This window comes from Calonectris borealis, chromosome 14 (assembly GCF_964195595.1).
Source record: "Calonectris borealis chromosome 14, bCalBor7.hap1.2, whole genome shotgun sequence".
Classification (NCBI taxonomy): Eukaryota; Metazoa; Chordata; class Aves; order Procellariiformes; family Procellariidae; genus Calonectris; species Calonectris borealis.
The window spans coordinates 5,402,935-5,424,318 of NC_134325.1; the positions used below are offsets into that span (position 1 = coordinate 5,402,935).

The 21,384-nt window shown below is 43.2% G+C and overlaps 2 protein-coding genes across 12 annotated transcripts in view; both read left to right on the forward strand.

The window, feature by feature from the left end:
* Positions 1 to 100: 100 nt before the first annotated feature.
* SAAL1 (serum amyloid A like 1) lies at positions 101 to 10,765 on the forward strand. Of its 2 annotated transcripts, XM_075163070.1 has the most exons (12): positions 101 to 274; positions 497 to 610; positions 1,934 to 2,017; positions 4,529 to 4,608; positions 6,062 to 6,121; positions 6,383 to 6,498; positions 7,599 to 7,782; positions 8,055 to 8,137; positions 8,282 to 8,470; positions 9,262 to 9,458; positions 9,994 to 10,086; positions 10,673 to 10,765. In XM_075163070.1, exons 1-12 carry the CDS (start codon positions 161 to 163, stop codon positions 10,763 to 10,765), a joined length of 1,407 nt encoding a protein of 468 aa, XP_075019171.1. In that variant the 5' UTR covers positions 101 to 160. The 2 variants fall into 2 exon arrangements, with proteins under 2 accessions (XP_075019171.1, XP_075019172.1); XM_075163071.1 differs by lacking the exons at positions 101 to 274; positions 497 to 610 and adding an exon at positions 623 to 733.
* TPH1 (tryptophan hydroxylase 1) overlaps positions 10,680 to 21,384 on the forward strand; it is a 33,189-nt gene continuing 22,484 nt past the window's right edge. For 6 of the 10 annotated variants that reach the window (XM_075163067.1, XM_075163063.1, XM_075163062.1 and 3 more), the window contains exon 1: positions 14,989 to 15,104. The gene's annotated coding sequence lies outside the window, so the exon portion shown is untranslated. Of the gene's footprint in view, positions 10,770 to 14,653; positions 14,739 to 14,988; positions 15,105 to 21,384 lie in introns of those variants that run through there. The other 4 variants (XM_075163060.1, XM_075163065.1, XM_075163061.1 and 1 more) reach the window with 3 other exon arrangements.

Consider the following 21,384-nt stretch of genomic DNA (forward strand, 5'->3'; position numbering starts at 1 on the left):
TCACGGGCCCGGCGCGGCCGCCGCGGTGGCCGTTGGGCGGTGGCCTCCCGGCGCCCCGCCCCGGCAGGGGGCGCTGTGGGGCGCCGCTCTGGCGCCGCTCTGGCCGGCCGGCGCCGCCTCGTTGGCGGCGGCGCGGTTGTGGCGGCGGTGGCGGGCCGCCATGGACCGTAACCCCTCGCCGCCCTCCAGCGGGGCGGAGGAGGAGGGTGACGCGGTGGGGAACACGGTGTACAGCAAGCACTGGCTGTTCAGCATCCTCACCCGCCTCATCGAGGTGCGGGCCTGGGGCAGCGGGGGCGCCGCGAGGGGAGAGGCCGGCGGGCCCGGTAGCGGTCAGCGCCTGGCGGGTGCGGTGCGGCCGTTACTGGTTGTGTGGGGTTTTTTTTAAACTGTGACTGAAGCGATCGGTCGTTGTTGGTGTTTCTTGGCGTTTCTCGGTCGCAGCTCACGTACCGCCGTGCTCCCGTGTGCCCCCCCCCCCCCCCGTTTCTCTCAGGTCATCAGCCCCGAGGAGACGGAGCCCGCCGTGAGCCCCGAGGGAATCCAGACAGAGCTGGACGAAGAGATGGAGAATGACATTTGCAAAGTGTGGGACATGTCGATGGACGAGGTAGGAGCGATGTGCGGGAGTCGAACCTCGAGGGTGGTTCACAGGTACCGGTGGCTTTTGCCCTGTTTCTGTTGCTGAGCGCGTTGGGTCCAAATCCGTCTGGAAGTGGGAGAAGGCACGGAGGTAAACGGGCTGGGTCAGCTCTCTCCGATTTCCATGGTGTTGCTTATCCTCTGGTTTGGCTGACAGTGTCCTGTGAGTCATTAGGCAGGGCAGGTGAGATGAATTGTCATCAAGCAGGCTCATCACGAAGGCTGCTTTTCGAGACGAGCAAGTACTTTGCCTGCACTCTTAGGTCCAGCGCTGGTTTGCAAAAGGCTTTCTGTGGCATCTTAGCTGCTGGACGCCACGCTGCTGTTGAGGGTAGAAAGCAGAGCTGTGTATGAAGGTAAAAGAGACAAGGTGGTCTGCCAGACCTTCTCCCAGGTGTCTAGGGGATCGTGCGGTGCTATTGCTTAGGGTCAGCTGGCATAAATGGGGCCGTATTCAGACCTGTTGGTTTTCTGTATTACGTGCAGGAGTTGAACCAAAGCTCGGCGTTGCTAGAAGCCAGTACCTTAGCTGTAGCTGAAACTCACTCAGGTGCATAGCCTGTATCTTCAGCAGTTTGATTATGGAGATAATATTGATGCTGTCTCTAAATAGGCGTATTTCCCTCTAGCAATTGCAGTGTATCCTGCTAGTAAGCATAGTTTTCTCTAATAGATAAACGACCTTTTAAACTTTAGCTACAATGGCAATCTAACATAACTTTTTAGTATTTTTCTCAAATTCTTAAATGCTGGAACAAATTCTCAAGTAAGAGATATATATATTATTATTTCCTGGTTCTTTGTTAGATATTTTAAATAACCATGGAAGATGTGTCCTTTAGTCCCAAATAGAGGACTAATCTTGTGGTTTAATGTCGTAAAATGAGAAGGAGATTTCCTGTTGTGTATGCTCTGGTCAAGTGCTAATGGTAATCCCTTCCCTTGCTTCTTTTTGTGTGTGTGGATGACATCACTGTCTGAAAACATGGTATTTGCTGAATTCTGACTTAGCGTCTCTGACCCTCTGTTGAGACAGAGAGCAAAAGAAACTAAATGTGACTTTTTGACTCATTGTATGGCAAATCGCTGGCGTCCTGAATCACCACAGGGGCTTGCTCATCTTCTCTCATTGAAAAGCAAGGATTATTGGTATTAACTGTTGGGAAATACCTGATCTCTTGTAGTGAGTTTGACATCTCTTTGATCCAGTCCTTGTGCTGTGAGAAAAGGTTTGATTTTGCGTTTGGAAATTGTAGAAGTCCGTTTACTTCTCCATTCACTTTCTCCACAGGATGTCGCTTTATTTCTTCAAGAGTTCAACGCCCCTGATATATTCATGGGAGTTTTTGCCAAGTCAAAATGCCCTCGCCTTACTGTAAGTATGGGCTGTCAAAAAGCTGTCTCATATTAATAGCAATAGTAGATAGCTCTGTGCATGCATTTCCACATATCTCCCTCCTCCTCCTGTTGCATGTTTGAATAGGTTAGGGGAATGAGGAGAAAACACAAAATCAAATTTTAAAATGCTTTTTCGCAGTATTTTTAATATGGTCTAATCGGTAAGTATTTCAGTGATGCTGAAGCTGATATCCGTCATTATTGATGAAGGACTAAGTTTATCAAACCTAGTTATACAGCTTCTTGTAAAAAACAGTAAAGACTGGCTGTGGTGGGTTGACCTTGGCTGGATGCCAGGTGTCCACCAAGCCACTCTATCACTCACCTCCTCGGCTGGACAAGGGAGAGAAAATACAACTAAGGGCTTGGGGGTCGAGATAAGGACAGGGAGATCACTCAGCAATTGCAGTCAGGGGCGTAACAGACTCGACTTGGGGAAATTAATTAAATTTATTACCAGTCAAATCAAGGTAGAATTATGAGAAATAAAACCAAATCTTAAAACACCTTCCCCTCACCCCTCCCTTCTTCCTGGGCTCAACTTCACTCCCAAATTCTCTACCTCCTCCCCCTGAGTGGCGCTGGGGGATGGGGGTTGCGGTCAGTTCATCACACGTTTCTGCTGCTCCTTCCTCCTCACACTCTTCCCCTGCTCCAGCGTGGGTCCCTCCCACAGGAGACAGTCCTTCAGGAACTTCTCTAACATGGGTCTTTCCCACGGGCAGCAGTTCTTCAAGGTCTGCTCCAGCATGGGTCCTTTCCACGAGGTGCAGACCTTCAGGAATGGGCTGCTCCAGCATGGGTCCCCCACAGGGTCACAAGTCCTGCCAGCAAACCTGCTCCAGCGCAGGCTCCTCTCCATGGGTCCACAGGTCCTGCCAGGAGCCTGCTCCAGCGCAGGCTTCCCACAAGGTCACAGCCTCCTCGGGGCATCCACCTGCTCCGGCATGCGGTCCTCCATGAGCTGCAGGTGGATATCGGCTCCACCGTTAACCTGCGTGGGCTGCAGGGGGACAGCCTGCCTCACCATGGTCTTCACCATGGGCTGCAGGGGAATCTCTGCTCCGGTGCCTGGAGCACCTCCTCCCCTCCTTCTTCACTGAGCTTGGTGTCTGCAGAGTTATTTCTCTCACATACTCTCACTCCTCTCCTCTGGCTGATGTTGTGCAGCAGTTTTTTCCCCTTTTAAATATGTTATCACAGAGGTGCTACCGCCGTCGCTGATGGGCTCAGTTTTGGCCAGTGGTGGGTCTGTCTTGGAGCCGGCTGGCACTGGCTCTGTTGGACGTGGGGGAAACTTCTGGCATCTTCTCACAGAAGCCCCCCCTGCTACTAGAACCTTGCCATGCAAACCCAAGACAACTGGCTTTTTTTCCTCATTGCTTGTTTCATGATTATTGAACAGAAATAGTCATGAATTTGTTTAGTCAGACGTATAAAAGTAATGTTAGCAGTTAGGAACTGTTAGATACCAGTACTTAATGTGTTGTTTTTTCTTCCCCCTTTGTTTTGATGTCATTGTTTTGCAGCTTGTATTACAAAATGCACTGGCATTTAGGATTCAAGATAGGGTTTTGAAAGATATTCAGTGTATAACTCCCCTTTCTCTGAAGTTACCAGAAGCTTTACTTTAGGAGATGAGTAGAGACATGTAAGGCTTTGAAAGATCATTATTTGTCTTTTGAAAGTATAACCAAAATTTGGAAGTCAGTGCAAATCGGCTGTCACGGCCACTTTCTTGAAATAGTGGCTGCTAGAGTGTCTGCTGTAATTTAGCAGAGGTAATAGAATGTTTATAAAAAAGATAACCTTGAGTGGTGTGGGTGGATTTCCAACTTAAAAAAGTTGCTGAAAGTGAGCGATTCCTAGGACATTTTGTGTTAGCACCAGTCACCTGCCACACTGCACCAGGTGTTTCAGTGCTTTCACAGTCCCCTTCATAGGAGCGTGCATCTTTTAATGATTGCCTAGGCATGAATATCCTAATGGGATGCACTGCTTTTGGTTTTGTTTGGTGTTTTGTTTTTTTTTTTAAATCTCTGCAATCAAAAAATGGGCTTTGCTGGAAGCTTGTATTAAGACCCCTTTCTCTTGGGAGGAATTGAATATCTATGAGGGTTGCACTTACATGGTGATATTTTTGTTCTTAGGACTCTTTATTGCTTTAATAATAGGAATGCCAGATTAGCTTCAAAACAGCATACACAGAATATGCAAGCAAAGTTGATTTCAAGATACATTTGCTTTTATGGAACACCTTGACACAGAAATATCTGAACAGTACCTGTCATGAGTATATTTTAGGCTAATCTAATAGCATCCTGTAGAAAAAATCTGTATCTCTGTCTTGAAATTGGTGGGTCATAAGAACTTGGAAATCAGCCTTGAAAACATTTTTGAACCTTTCTTACTTTTGTCTTATGGCTGTGGAAATAAAACCGTGAACTGTGTTGCAGTTGCTTCATTATACTGTGTTTTGACTTTTCAGGAAATCTGTGTGGGAATATTAGGAAATATGGCCTGTTTCCAAGACATATGCATGTCCATTAGTAAAGATGAGAATCTCGGGTAAGTGTATATGTGCTTTATACATGCAAGAGTACTGCTTTTCTGGACTCAATCATGAAACACATGTTCTAGAAGGAACTAAGTTTGCCTGCCATGCCTCATCTTCATTCACACCTTTTTGGCTAACCATAGTTTTGTGGGAAATGTTCAGTAAAGAAAAAAAGGATACAGACCACCATTTTCTTTTTTGTTGTTTTTAATCAAGTTCTTGAATCTTTAATTTCTATGTTTGGCAATCTTGAAACATTGGTAATGCATGCACAGTCAGGAAAAGCTGGTTTTAATCTCGGTACATGGCTGCAGCTTGAAATTACCCTTTTTATAACTTTTTTTTAAACAAAGATAGTTTTTATTGGAGTCTAAATTGGAGAGATACGGATTTGATGGGTGGAGTGTTTGGTGGGTGAGGAATTGGCTGGATGGTGGCATCCAGAGGGTAGTGGTCAACGGCTCAATGTCCAGATGGAGATCGGTGACAAGTGGTGTCCCTCAGGGGTCCATACTGGGACCAGTACTGTTTAATATCTTCATCAGTGACATAGACAGTGGGATCAAGTGCACCCTCAGCAAATTTGCAGATGACTGCAAGCTGAGTGGTGTGGTTGACACACCTGAGGGATGGGATGCCATCCAGAGGGACCTGGACAAGCTCAAGAAGTGGGCCCATGTGAACCTCATGAGGTTCAACAAGGCCAAGTGCAAGGTCCTGCACCTGGGTCGGAGTAACTCCCGGTATCAAGACAGGCTGGGGGATGAAGGGATTGAGAAAAGCTGGACATGAGCTGGCAATGTGCGCTCGCAGCCCAGAAGGCCAACCGTATGCTGGGCTGCATCAAGAGAAGTGTGGCCAATAGGTCAAGGGAGGTGATTCCGCCCCTCTGCTCTGGTGAGACCCCCCCTGCAGTCCTGCGTCCAGCTCTGGAGCCCTCAGCACAGGAAAGACATGGACCTGTTGGAGCGGGTCCGGAGGAGGGCCACGAAGATCATCACGGGGGTGGAGCCCCCTCCCCTATGAGGACAGGCTGAGAGAGTTGGGGTTGTTTAGCCTGGAGAAGAGAAGGCTCTGGGGAGACCTTATTGTGGCCTTTCAGTACTTAAAGGGGGCTTATAAGAAAGATGGGGACAGACTTTTTAGTAGGCCTGTAGTAATAGGGCAGGGGGGTGATGGTTTTAAACTGAAAGAGGATAAATGCAGACTAGATATAAGGAGAAAATGTTTTATGATGAGGATGGTGAAACACTGGAAGAGGTTGCCCAGAGAGGTGGTAGGTGCCCCATCCCTGGGAACATTCAAGGTCAGGTTGGACGGGGCTCTGAGCAACCTGATCTAGTTGAAGATGTCCCTGCCCATGGCAGGGGGGTTGGACTAAATGACCTTTAAAGGTCCCTTCCTATCCAAACCATTCTACGATTCTGTGATTTATTAATCTAATCTTGCGTTTTCTCCTTAAAGCCAAGTGTTATTGCAACGTTTGTGTGATTCAGACTCTCCAACTCTTCTGGAAACAAGCAGGTAGGACATCTCAGAAATTAATGCATCATTAGTGTGGTTCTGCTATGTTCTGAGGCCTGGGAAGAAAATTGGCAAGTGGGCTCGCTATTTTATTTTCCTCTCATCCTATCTTTTTGTCGTTTCCACATTGTTCTGGAATTGATTTGCTGTGAGCTAGATTCCTGTTTCTGTCACATTGTTCTCATTGTTTTGGATTTACACTTGTACAGCTAAAATCAATGAATTGGCTTCTAATTTGTTAAATGGGCAATTCTTGTCTAGGTTGTTGTTAACATGCCTCTCCCAGCCTGAAGTGGCCAATGTCTGGGTTGAGAGAATCCGAGAAAACCCTTCTGTGTATGACTGTGTTTGCTTTATCATGTCCAGCTCTACAAATGGTAAGTTGCCAAAACAAGCTGGGAATTAGTGGATGTTTGCAGAAAAAAGTAAGAACTGCATAATACATGCATTTTCAAAGACAAATATTTTCAATTGGGAGTACAGAATTTCTTTAAAATCAAGTAACCTCATGAATTTAAAGACACCAAAATAAACCTGTCCTGCCTTTGCAGGTTTATAAATATATGTAAAACCAACCAGAAAAGCACCCGTAGAGGAAGAAGAATGCTCTGTGGGGGAATAAAAATAAGTCTAATAGAAGAAATTGTTATTTGGCACGGTAAAGGAATGGACATAGTACTCATTCAGGGATATACATATGTCATTTTTGATCCTTGAAACAAGAACCTCATTTAAAATTTTTTTCAAATCAGTTATGTATTTTCCATTTTTAAAACTGCCATACTTGAGGAATGTGAACTGGAGGAATGATTCAGTTACTCTGAATGGCAGCAGAATACTGCACAGGCTTTGGGTATGCAGTCAGTGGTACACAAATATCTTTTAGCACTAATTTAGCAAAAACCACACTAAGCACCTAGTCATGGAAATATTTTGAATAGCATTTATTTTTCACGTCCAACTCAATTGTAACAGCAGTTACTATTTGTCTAGGAATCCTAATAATTGACCTTTTTCAGTTTGGTGGTTGTTTTTTTTTTAATGACAATGCTCAGAAATCCTGCTCCATCCAGTTGAAATCACAGATCTACTTAAGTAAAATGCAGATTGGCAGGTGTAAGGTTAGCAGAAAACTGCATATTTAGCGACAAATCTTGGAAAGTTTTACTTCAGAAGCAGAAGTTACAACTTTTCAGGAACCTGCAGTCGCTTTGCAGAATAAAGGTCCTGCTTTATAAATGGCATGGTAAGGTAGAAGGTGTCTGTGGGCTTTCCAACAGTCCCTATTTATCAAACTCCACCTGATCTGTGCCACAAAAAGGAAATAAACATAACAACCATCAGTAGGTCGTGAATGAAACTAATCTACTTCAGCACTGAATTTACTCCAAATACTTCTATATATTAGCATTTTGTGAACTAATTTTCGCTCTTTGTTTTTAGTCTTATTGAAATTTATACATTCTCTCTTGTGCAGTTGAATTGCTGGTAAAAGTGGGTGAAGTGGTGGACAAACTCTTTGATCTAGATGAAGAGTTAATGTTAAACTGGATTAAAAATGGCACTTGTCGGTCTGTGGGCCCGTCTGTAGATGATTCCCCCGAAGAACTTCCAGATTTTAAGATTGTGCCTTGTATACTTGAAGCAGCCAAACAAGTCCGGTATGTGAGATTTCTTTTTGGTTTCGTGGCTGGGGAGGCTCCTTATAAGCTTTTTAAGGCCTGTGTCTGAACATCGTGATTTCAGTGGGAGCTGCATAGTTTGACAGATCACTAGGATACATTTCCCTCTACTTACCATTTGAGTCAACTAATTTGTTAGCAAAGAGAATGGCAGCGATTACTGATAGTCTTCTGTGTGCCCAAACCATACAGAATATAAACTCAGTAATCAGATCTTCAATTTGTCTTTGTTTTTTGTTTGTTCTGTGTAGATCAGATAATCCGGAAGGACTTGATGTTTATATGCATATTTTGCAGCTCCTGACCACGGTGGATGAGGGTATTCAGGCTATCGGTAAGACACTTGAATTGCTACATATGATAGGACCAAGAATGGCAGTAACTTCTAGATCATCAGATATTTTATGGGGAGAAAAATAATTCATGTACCTAGATTAAATTTGATGGGTTGGTGGGTTCTCTTTCTTTCTTTCTCAAGTGCAGGCTCCTGATGGAGGAAAAGAGACTTGGGGTTTGCTTTATGACCTTGTTTGCCATGAACTTTGCCAGCCAGATGATCCACCGATCATTGTGCAGGAGCAGAAGACTGTGTTGGCCTCTATTTTGTCCGTACTGTCTGCTATGTTTGCTTCACAGACAGAACAAGAATACACCAAGATAAGGAAAAGCAAGTCGTGTTTTTTTCTACTTTCTTTTTTTTTTTTTTTTGAAAGTTCACAGCTGACTTTGTGTGTGGGGGGTGAAAGGTGGTTAATTTATTACTGTTTACTAGAGATCAGTTCAGAACACAGAATTCAGTTACATGTTTAAATACGGTAAGGTGACTCTAAAAATCACAGCTAGCTCAAAGTTCAATCACTGGATATCTCTGAAGAGTTACAGTAATAGAATCTACAGATTCTGTTCAGTCTTTTCCGTTGGGTAAATTAATGAAAATTGCAGAATTCATTTTTGCTAAAATATGAGGTCTTGGTAGTAATTTTTTTTTTTAGTAGAGGGAGATTCTGCACTTACTTAAATCCATCTTTATCACTTGTTACTTTTCAATCCATTGAAAAGTCTTTAGAATTAACAGCCTATCATGGGAATGTGAGTCAGGGTCATCTGCAGCAGAAAGACGTGTTAGTTTGGGTTATCAGATAGGATTATCTGGATGCAAATTTAACATACTAGCCTCTCTCAGTTACTACTAGAGACATTTTCCTTCTCATATTCCTTACCACTGGCATATACTTTTTATAGATACGGGTTAGCTTGCAGAAAAAATGGTTTAGGTTTTCTACTGCATTTCAACTTGCTGCTTTAAAACAGTCTTTCATAAAACACAACACTGTCAGAATATACATTTCTATAGCTTTTGTATAAAATCTTGCGGTGTGTTTCAAAGTTCTAGTGCCTTGAAAGGATGGGGAAAAATTTTCAGTGTTAAACTTCCATTTTCTTGTTACTTTATATTAGATATGCCTCTGATTGGGAGCTTGATTCGTATCTTACAATACATGGAGGGCTGTGGAAAGAGATCTGTTGATAATTCAAAGGAGTCCGAACAACAAGAGACTGGAAGGGCTGATCTAAATGAGGAAGATTTCCATTTAAAAATTTTGAAGGATATTTGCTGTGAATTACTTTCCAATATGCTTCAAGAACTGACCAAGGTAAGAATAAACAAAATTCTAAGAGGGATTTCTGCAGGGTAGGTAAGAAAAAAGACGTTACTATTAATGTGGGCATTTTTCTGCACGAGTGAAATTGCATACTGGAAATTCATTAGAGAATCAATCGGAAGGTGAGTAGCGAGATGTGTGTTATATGGCAGGGACACAGGTTTTCTGAGCTGTATGCCTTCAGGGCCAAGATTCTGTATGATACATTCTCTAGGTGTACGTCGCCATTTCTTTTGAATGAAAGCCAATTTATTTAAGAAAAGGAAAAAGTATCAATATATAAACTCACCTTCTCAGCTGGACTTCTTTATTATGGGAGCATTCAGATTAAGAGACTTGCGGTGTGTGAGCTTTCATACATTTTTGTATTAGCTATGTCTGGCATTCTCTGAGAACTGTAAGTTCTGGTTGTTTTACCCATTTTTGAGAACGAAGTGCATACTGTAGACACTGTGCACAATTTTGAATTTGTTCTTTCGACAACTGTTCATGACATGCTAGTTGTATTTCTCATTTTATTTTCCAGGAAAATACATTAGAAGGACTGCACCAGGGACACTTAAATGAACAGACATGTTCCTGTGCATTTCAGAACCTCTTACCTTTGTATTTTGCATCGGTGAGTATATGACAAGGTCGTTAACATAGCTGAAAAAATACTACTCAGGTAGCAAGGCCTTTCAGAATCAGGTGTAGAGGTAGGACAGAGTTGCTCAGACACAGGTAACATGCCACTCTAGACAGTCTTACCCTCTCTCTCTCTTCTGGCTTACTTCAGCCAGAGCTTTGCCTAGATCATCGGCTGATATGTGTTGAAATGAATGTGTGCTGTGCTGAAATGAATGGATGTCTGCAAATTTATGCTAGCTGAAAATCTGTCCTGTACATTTTTATAGAATAATTATTCTAAATGTTTTTCATGGGGAGCTTGTCTTTGTGTACTGTAAAACAATAAAATAAGAGTTTGGGGAAGGCGATAATGTTTCAAAATTTAGACCAACTGAAATTGTGGGGTTTAGGAGGAAGATATCTACTGTGGAGCATTTTCCATTATTCTTCGCAGTGGCTGCTGTTGGTGGGAAGGTACAGGAGTAGAAAAACCCCCTATACCAAGTATAAGAATTCTGTCTTCCATGCAAGTTTGGTTTTGTTTTTTTGTTTTTTTTTTTTCTTTTTGTGTATGTGTGTGTGCAATTTATTTCTAGGTGGAGAGTTTCCTTGAAGTTCTGCGTGAGGCTGATCAGACACTTGCTGACAATCTAGAAAAACGTTTCCCAAGCCTGAAGGTTCACGCTTAAGAATGTACATGAAATATTTTCCTTCTTTGGAATGAAGATTTTTGACTGTTCCATTACAGTGTTTCAGAAAACAAGTTTTCAGTAAATGCAGGAGAATGAGGCAACCTTCTTACCAACAGGTGGCTTTTAAGAAATGTTCCAGGTAGCCCTCATTAGGGTTAATCTGGTCTGCATGGGGAAGGAAATTACTGTAAATTCAGTTCTGCATCTTCCATCCTGTTTGCTCTGGTGATGAGAGACTGTTGATTTCTAATTGCTCTTCTGCAGCATAGTGTTCTTTGAATAACTCTTGATTCTGTGCTTTTCAACTTAAGTTGAAACAGCAAAATGAATGAAATGCACTGAGTAGTTTTTTAACATGGTGCTGGTTTCTTCTAAGTTGCTGTTGGCAAAAGGAGGATTGATCAGTAGGAAATCCTAGATGTCCTCTGCCTAAGGACCTTCAAGCACCTGATAAAAACAGAGTTAAATGACGCAGTTGTTTGGTGGTTTTTTTCCTTCTCTTTTAGATCATATCAGTACCTTGAGCAGGTATTGTAACAAAAATGTTTCATCCCGCTCCTTTAAAATCTTCACACTTCTTACGTTGAAGCCTCTTCTACACTGCAACTCTGAGTTGTGGCATCTAGGTCCTGTGCAGTTTGGAGGATTTGAGAATATGGTTACCAATGGTCTATGCTGCCGCTTCCAACCATTGCAGCCAGTTACCCAGAGTTAGAGTTGTAGGGCAGGTTTCGATTTAATCCGTGGCATACTTGCAAACTTTCTGCTTTTTTAAAGCAGTCTATAGTTCAGTTTAGGAATGTAACATGTATCAGACAGTTCTTTCCTCATTATGTGTCTTACGAATTAGAAGTGCCATGTTAGCCTCGTTTTTTCAGGGGAGCTTAAGGTGTTAGGTCACTTGCAGTAAATTCAGTCTACAGTCTTCTGAAAATCCGACTTTTAATTATATTATGTTTTAACTGCATTATACTTCTAGATCACTTGCCTGCATGCAGTGCAGCTAACATTTTCTGTGTCTGAAAAGACAGTATAGCAACACATCGGCGTCACTGTTTCTGTAAATGAGTGTGGAAAACAATTGGTCTCTTACTAGGTTTGGGATGTAAAAGAAAATGGGAACCAGAGCATAGAGAATAACTTAATACCATATACACACATTCCCTGGCTCGCCAGGTTTTTGTAGACTTTGCGTATTGTGCTGGGCCATGTTTTGTTTGCCCTGAGTTACCTGTACATGTGGTAAAATACAGTATGAGTATATGTATATAGCCTTTTCATCCAAACCTCCAGTTTTCAAAAACAGTGCAATTTAATCGTTCCCTTGGGCTGCCAGCAGCATCCTAGTTGTCAGCAGGGGATTTAGAATTACAAATATCTGACTTGGGTCCTGGTTTCTATCAATTTTTGTATGCTGCGTTTATCGGAGAAAACTGGTAACTGTGAATAGGATGACAGCATTTTTCATACTACTTTGACAGTTTTTGGATATTTTCTTAAACCTACGGATTTGTAATAAAGTTTCTTTTTAGAAAAAAACTGTATGCTTTCCTTCATTCTAAGTGTCAGTTAAATTTGTTTTCTGAGCCACTGGAAATGTCTGTTACTCTCAAGTATGTCATTTGTAAGAGGAAAATTGAACCTCTTCCTAATGTCAATGTCCTGTAAAATATGTTGTCCTTCATTGGATATTCATTTTAACTCTCTCTTGCTGTCTTAGTCATTTTTATGGTTTGGAAGTTAATGTCTCTCTCATCCGGTTGTTAACATTTTTCTGAGCTTAGTTTGTCCTCAGGTGTGTCATAAGTATCTTTATGATAGACCACTGTAGTTAATTATTTCTGGTTTGTGTCTCGAAATTTGTTGTAGTTGTTGAAGCTTTGCAGTAGTTGTTTAATGTAATGTACAAAAAAGCTGAGACAAGATCTGTTGTTTTATTTTGTTCCTTCTTCTTTTCAATACACAAGTGTCCGGTATTGGCTGATTAATTGTTAAATGTGGTATCACTAATTACAACGAGTAGGTGAGATACACGATTTCCCTGATATAATTATTGCCTAAGTGGGATGATACCTAATGCCTGTCATGTGGTAGAAAAAATGACTGATGTCAGTAAGTGGGAAACCAACTGGGTCCCATCCTCCCGCTCTTCTGCAATAGAAGAAGCTGTAGAAACAGGTCCATCAGCCTTGCATCAGCAGGATGATAATTCAAGTATGCTGGGAAATTTTATCCTTGATAAACATGGAGAAATGGAGACTGAATTCCCCCTTTGCCCCACCAAACTGCTCCTGTGCGGTCTGCGCGGCATGGGTGGGGCAGCGCTGTCTTAGGAGCAAAAGGCTGGTGCCAAATTGAATGCAAGGTAAATGTGCAATGTTTTTGGCATTCCGATGTGGAAGAAACTATTTGTGGTAGCAGGTGAATGATGTGTTTGGAAATGGTGTGCATGTATTTCATCGTCCTGCCAGCAGGGATCTCCCTTAGCCTGTGCTTCGGGAACATCATGTGTCTGTTTTTTTTGGTGATGGGTTTTTTTTGGGGGGGCGGGAGGGGAGGGTTGGGGGTATTTTGGGTTTTGGGTTTTTTTTTTTGTTCCCTCTTTTGAGGGAACCGGCTTTGACACCGACTGGTGAGCCAGATCTCTCTGGGCTGGTTGATTCAGAATGGATCTGTACAAGCAGGCAAGCAGCTTTCTTCCAGACCAAAGATCTGATTACCTCCATAACATCCTCCTTTGGGGAAAAAGAAGTACTTGTCACTGCTTTGTGCAGAGCTCTGAACAAAAAGCGGGTATCTGAAGCGTTGAACTAAAGTAATGGGACTGCGGTCCTGCTTGGACAGAGCTGGATGTGAATTGTGGCATGAGCACACCTAGAAAATAGAGGTAGAAATCAGACTGGAAGGCCTTAAATTAGGCTTGATAGATGCATATAATAATTTCATTGAAAAATAGGATTCCAACATTCTTTTTGACTCATGTTTTCTGTACATTTGGCGTCTTTATCCCACATCTTCATCCTGATGGGACAAAGAAACATAAACCCAAAGAAATTTGGTATGTGGAGAAAAATGATATTAGAATGCTTCATCTGCTCCCTTGATGGTGCGTGGAGATTGTTGCTGCTCTTCATATCCTAATGCTTGCCCAGTATTCATGTCACAAACCTGCCCTTTCTGGTAGGCTAAACCATGAAACCTAATATGCTGGGAAATTCTTTTCTACGCATCTCCATATTCAGGTCACTCTGCTTTCTTGATTTTCTGTCATTACATGTTTAGTTCATATTTTCTTAGAACTGCTATGGTGATTCCTTTGTCTGTAAGATTATGTATTGTGATTTCTGACCTATTATAACTACCTTTGGCTGTAACTAAGCTGAATGCAAAAAAAAAATTACAATTTTTATTTGTAATTCAACCATCTTCATAGTTTATGATACGGGTATGAAAAGGTAAGGATATGTTACTGTGGTTTTGTTTGTCTGGTTTGAAAATCCGTGCTCTTTCCCACTAGCCTTGGATTATTTTGGCTGTTACTGAGAGTTACAAAAGCAGCAGTATCTCTGTGATCTTTTTCACTTGAGAATTTGCTTGTGTTTCTAGAGCAGAATCTCTTGGTCACAGCAGTTCCTTGGCATATCCTTTATTTCCCCCTCAAAATTAAATGTTGTCCATTTTTTCCTTTTCAGTGCTTGCTGTTTACTTATTTTTTTGTTCTAGACGGTGATGAAAATAATGTGCTCTGCCAAACTCAATGAGAAAGGAGGAACCTGCTACACCTGGGGCAAGGGCCAGTCTGCTGTAATATTATCCAATTTCTCAAAAATCCTTCATGTGAAGGCAAACAGCAGCAGCGAGCAGCCGTGCGTTCGCTCCCCAGTCGCGGTTGTGTGCGTCAGTCGTGCAGTCAGTGTGCCCCTCAGTCGGAGCTGACCAGGCGTGTGCTAAGGGAACCTGACACCACAAGGTTGGTAAAATAAACCAGGTTATTTTCAATAGCTATCGACAGATGTTTTGCAATGGGAAATACTGCTCCTATTCCTCCTTTTACTTGCCTCCCTGATTCAATTATTTACCTCTTTTCAAAAAAAAAAAAAAAAGGTTTTATAACGCAAGGAGCTGAGATCTAAGATTGGTAAGAGAAAAGGTTTCCTTCTGAGGTGTTATTTTGAAGAAAACGAACAAACCCAGGGAAAACATACTGGGGTGCCATTTGCTTTCTTTCTTCCAGTTCAGGTCTTTGGGAGTTAGCTGCACGTCTTAATGATGTCTCAGAAAAGTCCGAGAGCTGAATTTTATACAAAGACTAATGCAAGCAAGAGTGCTTGAAAAGGTAACAGCGGTAGGACGCTGTGAAGGGAAGTAAGGCAGTAATACTAGAGAAAGAAGAGACGGGGAAGGGATACTGCAGAAAGAAAGAAAACGGGAAAAAACCTGGGAGAATTAAGACAAAGGGGATAAATAGCCAGTAAGTGTGATGTTGAAGGAGAAAAGTACTAAATATCAGTAACAATGTTAGCATTCTAGATTTGTCCAAGTGGAATAGCTTATGTGTGGTCACCTATCAAAACGGTGTAATGTTGATTATGTTTTCTATTTTCAAAACTGAATCTCCTTTGTAGTTTTTCCCGCCCTCACGGAAATGAGACAAGTTCAAGGTGAAGGTGAGGTCTTAAAAACCACAGCAGATGGGCAAACTAGTTTTTTTTATTTTTTAAATTATTATTCACCCCCACCCCCGTTTTTGCCAGCTGGCATCAGGGAGCTGTTTCACGATGGGGTGAGGCAGTTTCAGGTGTTGCATGCCCTTGACTTGCACAGGTCTTGAACCTGCCAGAGGTGAGCTCTGAAAGCAGAGCCCCGTAGGGTTGGTGCTTGTGTTGCACATTGGTCTGAGAGGAGCACCGCAGGCTGCAGCGAACTAGTTAGGTATTGGGGGGAAGGGGTCTGCTTGGTGCCGGCCTGTTTTTACTCAAGGAGAACAAAATCCTGCTCAGTCTGTAATAGCAGTCAGTGTGAGTACGAATCTACAATCTTGAACTTGACTTCAGCGTTTTTATATGAAAACATATTTATCCAAAATTAAAAATGCTCTGTGATTAACGTATTCTGTTACTGCTGGATTAAAATCCAAGCCTCGATGTAACATGCTCGTACGTCCATGGTAGTCTCTTCATACGTGTGGAGGAGGCATGATGGCCGACTGCATGTTTGTGCCTATAACAACTGAAGTCCCATGTTGTTCACACTTCCCCAATTTATGTCCCTTCATCCAATTTCCAAGGAAACCTTAGAAAAGTAAATGCACCTTGATATTCTGTGTTGCAACGGTGGCAGTTATTTATTCTATGCTTTAGGTTATGCAAACTCCATTTTAATTTTGCAATGAGCTTGTATCAATATTATTTTTGTTGTCATGCACATCATTTTTGGTGACAGCCCTGTTTAAAGAAGTTGTAACTTTAACAAGCCATCTGTTAACCTTACGTAGAAAGGAAATGCTTTTGTCAATTACTCTAATGAAATCACAAAAATCATTTCCTGGTCTCCAGTTGTAGCCCAGTCATCCTATCTTCTGTCAATAGGAGGATATTGAAACACACAGGAAAATACGTGCACGCTTTTATCCTGCCCTGCAATATAGCCGCGGTGTTGTATTTTAGTGCAGAAAATCGTAATTAGCCAGTGATGTCAGAAGGTTTTATTTTCTATTAAAAATTCTCTGAAGTGCACAAACTTTTATTCAACATCAGAGAGTTTCTTTAGTCAGGTAGGAAGGCTGGGCACAGGAACCACGGGGAGACATTTTGAGTTTCTGCCAGCCTGATTAGTAGAGGTTTTGATTTCATGAGTTAAGAGAGTAGAAAGGAAGGAGAAACACTTCAGCTTAGGTGGGAATAAATAAAACTGCAAAGTAACTCCATTTTGTCATTTGGGATGAGGCCACTAGAATGGCTGAATGGAAGGAGGAGAAATAGTGGAAAGAAGAGGCTGGAGTAATGGGAAGAATGAATGGTGAAGACATGGAAGAGCAAGGAAGGACTCCGGCTTTGGGAGCTCTTTAGGTGGAAGATATTTATGAGGGGATAAAAAGAAACATGGGAAATTGCCTACGAGCTGGCAAATGATGTAGGTCCAAGGAAGGTCTTTGAGGGACCTAAATGTATTGGCAGTGTGCGGTGTGAGCTCTTCACGTGGGGAAGTCCCAAGCCCAAATGGAGGGAAGATTTGTCCTTTTCCTTTTCCTCCTCTTGGAGAGGATTTGACAACTCATAAAAGGAGGTGGGAGATGGATGCAGAAGACACTGGCATGGAGTTGCTCTGGAGCGGGGCTGGAGTTGCCCAGGCCGATGCCCGCACAGTGCATGTCTTTATGGGTACAAGGGACAAACCCAGCAAGGGCAGCCAGGTGTAGCCCCGAGAGGCAAACTTCTTGCGGCCTCCGGCTTCTCCAGCCTTTCTGATGCCGGAGCAGGGGGGTAAGGACAGCATCCAGCGCTGTGCTGGGGCAGCATCTGTGGGAGTGCATCTTGGAGCCCACCCTGCTCGCTTCCCTCTTGCCCAGTGCTCTCCAGCGATGAACTCGGGGATCAGAATCAGATCTCTTATTGCAATCTTATCACTAACTTTAACGGATCTGGAGCCAACCCTCGAGATGGAAGTGTCAAAAATAATGACAGCGCTACTCCACAGCTGTCATGGTTTGCATTAGAAGAGCTCTTAATACTGCAGTACCCTCTGCGTGGTAGACTTATGTTTGGCCCACGGTGTAAAGGTCGAGCGCGCCTTTTTGGGAGAACCTGCTGAATGCGGCGCAGTGTGATGTGGTTGCCCTTCCAGGGTAAAGGAACTGCTTTCGTGATTTAATTAACCAGTCGTTCTGCTGATCCCCGAGTTTACTCAGACTTGAAAGAAGGAAACTTAATTAAATTAAACAAAGCTTTTTCCTTACCGCACATGCTCTGGGCCCTTTTGCGTCTTCTGAGAGATAACAAAAAGCTTATGAATAACAGGCGCAGTCGTCGTTGTTGTTGTTCACCTGTTGCAGAAGGTCGGCAGGAGAAAGGTTGTGCACAGGTGCAGTATGTGCATGGCATCAGAGGAAGAGGACAACGTGTGTTTGAAATGAGTTGTTTGTTTGTTTGTTTGTTTGTTTTTTTAATTTAAATTCCTGTGTTAGATTGGTGAAAGGATAAAACGGTTGAGGTTTCAGTGTTCCCTGTTGCAAGTCAAGATAATTTTGACAAAAAGTGGTAATGTTCAAGTTGAAACCTTACTGAAACAGAGGAAAGAGATAAAAGAGGTTTGAATGCAGTTCTCAGCTTACCCAAAGGCTTTTTGTATTTAACTACCTTAAGCCAGGGAACCCCTTGGTGCCTTGCAATGTGATTCAGCAGCAAATCTGGAGTAAGTGTTTTCCCCCAGCCAGAAGTGACTGCCTGGTCAGCTGTATTGCTCAACTGACCGCCTGCGCGTTTTTGGGAGCATAGTCACAAATTTAGAAGTTTCTTTGGCCGCAGGTGGAGAGCATTGTGTAAAAGCACGTCCTGGTCCAAAGGTGGGCTTTCTGCCTCCTCTCAAATGGAGCTGTTCCTCCTAGGCTGCCCTCCGCTAACGCCGCGTCTTCATTTCTAGTCTTGCGTTTGTGCTGGGGAGGTTTATGGAGGGAGATGTCATCACGGGAAAGACAGTTCCTCTATATTCTTCTATGTCATGTGTTTGTCATTTGCCAGTGACACAGCACGTGTCTCTGCAGATGTCATTTACGGTGTGCTATGCCCAATTTACCAGCAAATCTCTGATAACTACTTTTACCGTCTGATTTTTCAGGTGAATTTGCACCTGCCTATCAGGAAATTCATTCTAGACTTTATTTTCTTACTTATTTGTACTAATAGGGTAAGAAAAAGTGGTTGGGGTGAAAAAGCTCAATAAAAGCAAGAAATACTGACTCTATTTAATCCCCTTTATTCTCTGGAGCAATTCTCCCATCAATCGAAAGCAAAGTTGATTAAACACAATTTGTTATTGACTAAAAACAGATTTAAAAATAAGTAAATATCTTGTCCAGGTAGTTTGCCAGATAATAAACATTAGTTTGACTCATGTAAAATGAACTTTTTTTCCCATCTTTTCTTTCTAAAAATTAGTGCTCTCTTTTCCCATCCCTAGCTCTTTTCCATTTAATTCCTAAAAGCATTGTGAAAAGATGGGAGGTGTAGTGTTCACTAAACATACCGTTGCGAATTGTACCAAGCTCTACTTGCACAAAGACATCTTTGTTAAATCTTCTGGTCTACAGTTGCATCCTCTTGTCAATATTCAGTTGTATGTCTGCTCACGGTTTACCACCCTAATCTTTTATCCATTATCCTGGTTACTGTTTAGCTAATGCTTTTAGCCTTGAATATTCTTATAATGTTATATTTCTCTGAAACAAAATTTTGCACCAAGTGTTACTAAAAGCAAAGCCCTCTAATCAGGCAGATGAAACTCATTAGTGTTACGTTTCAAGGAGCCTTTCTTTGATGCAAACTAATTAATTTTGCCCCATTGCAAAATTGTCCTAACTGTAATGGGAGCTAAAATCTAATAAGATAAAAGAAACTCAGAGGGGGAAAAACGTCTGTTAAGAGAACACAGGGGATGAACAGCTTTTGCTAATCTTGGAAATGATGATGTGTTTTACAGCTCCGAGTTGCAATTGCCGGTGTGTTTAAAGTCCCTACTCTGAATTGATGGGTTTACATTGCTTGCTGCTTTTCATCCTTACAGCAGAATCACATCCTTACTGTGATTTAATTTACTTTGTTCATGCTGACCAGTGGTCAGTATTAGTGCCTGGACCACGGTTTGCCCTCAGCAGTCTGTTTTGCTGTGTGAATACAGGATTTCAGTGGACTGGGGGTTGTCTAAAGTCTGCAGACTGAGAACGGTCCTCCAAGCTCGTTTCACTTTGAAACACTGATGGAACATGACAGGTTGGCTAGGAACGAAAAATCTGGCCACATCCTCTGTTTCAGAAAGGCTGATCGGTCACAGCGAGGAGGTGAAACGAATACAAAAAACCTGCTTTAACAGGCAGACCCAGCTGTGATTGTTTGGACCTTAGAGTCAGCTCTCGATTTCCCTTGGCCTTGCTATTTTTAACGTGTGTGAAATATATTGAATGCAGTCTTTCTGCTTCTTAGATTCAACAAATCTAACGTCGGATAAACTTCCTAAATGAATAGGAATATGGCAGAGGCTGGTTACTGGCGCACGCTCGTGGTAAGGCTGTGTTGTCAGAAGTGCCTGAAGAGCTCTCCTTCTCTTTTCTGAGCGGATCAAAGTCTGCTGAATCGCTTTCTGAGCTGCGCTTACTCATATCATTAGCAAGTACAAAGCTTTCTCCTTTGTTAGCGTGTTCCACCTCACTTTGAATGCAAAATATGCTGCTGTTAGGCCAACAGGCTGAGGTTAACAAACACTCAGTCACTTCTCTTATCAGCAGGCTTATTTATGCATTTGACTATTTTGCTTTGTGTTTGTCTATGGTATAAAAGAACTGGATAATTCTTGAGGTTTTTGAATAGAAATGATAATGCGGTAGAAATAGTGCTAACGGGGTGGTTCCTCAATGAATGGAGTCCACTTCTACGCTTTCTGCTTAAGGAATGGCGAAGTATCGGGACCTGGTCAAAAGTGATCCCTGGCTTTGGATCCCATGTTACGCTGAGTGCCAAGAGTGGCTGGTTTCGGTGCTGGTGGCTGAGGTTGCCTGTGGCTCTCAGACGCCGTTCTCCTCTTCTCGGATGCTTTGTCTTTCACATGCAGGAGAAGCATTCTGCACCCTGTACTCTGAGCTCTCTGCAGCTCGCAGCAATGGCAGCTTTGGTGCACGAGCCCTCAGCACCAAGCAGCTTCTCAGCCTCTCTCCCCCTGCCAGGGCGGTGGGGCTGAGGGCCAGCATTGGTGCAGAGCAGCTGTGAAAACAGCCGTGAGCTGCCTCCTCGTCCACCCTCGCCCCAGCGACGCGGCAGGTACGCTGTGCCTGGCCACCTCCCTCGCCGATCTCAGCTTGCCGACTTAACTTCCCAGCTTGCCCTCAGACCCGCTTGCCACTACGGACTTGTCTGGAGATCTGTTGGCTGGTGTGCCGTCCCCGGGCCTGCCCCGCTCGCCTCGCTCAGGCGCGGTGGCACTGCCCACCCGCCCGGCCGTCACCTCTGCGCCATCAACGGTGAGCAGGGCTGCGAAATCCTGCGGGAGGGACGTGGATGCGAGACCCTTCTGCTTTACCCTCTGGGTAGTCATTCGACCATCCTGCCAGGAGGGCAGGATTGGTGCACAAGCCCAAGCAGAGCAGTATGTGTAAGACCCGGGTTGTGCTAATGGAAATGCAGTATTTCCTCGGCCTCTCTAAGCGGTGCCCCATTGCCAGGCGGGTTGTAGGTCGGGTTGTCAAGCTTTCCGCTTGGCTTTCCCCACCCTTGGTTGATGGTTGTCACTGGTCTAAATCCCGTTTGCTGTGGTAACAAGGGGAATTTTTGCCGACTGGTGCAGGACCAGAGCTCTGTTGCTTCTTGGAGATTTAACTTGAGGTGACTTGGCCAACACTGAGCAGATGAGGA

What these genes read in the sequence shown, in the direction of transcription:
- SAAL1 (XM_075163070.1), top strand. Translation starts at nt 161, where the DNA reads ATGGACCGTAACCCCTCGCCGCCCTCCAGCGGGGCGGAGGAGGAGGGT. An exon ending in AGTAAAGATGAGAATCTCGG is followed by an intron (nt 4,609 to 6,061) that starts GTAAGTGTATAT and finishes TTCTCCTTAAAG; the next exon opens with CCAAGTGTTATTGCAACGTT. An exon ending in GAAGCAGCCAAACAAGTCCG is followed by an intron (nt 7,783 to 8,054) that starts GTATGTGAGATT and finishes TGTTCTGTGTAG; the next exon opens with ATCAGATAATCCGGAAGGAC.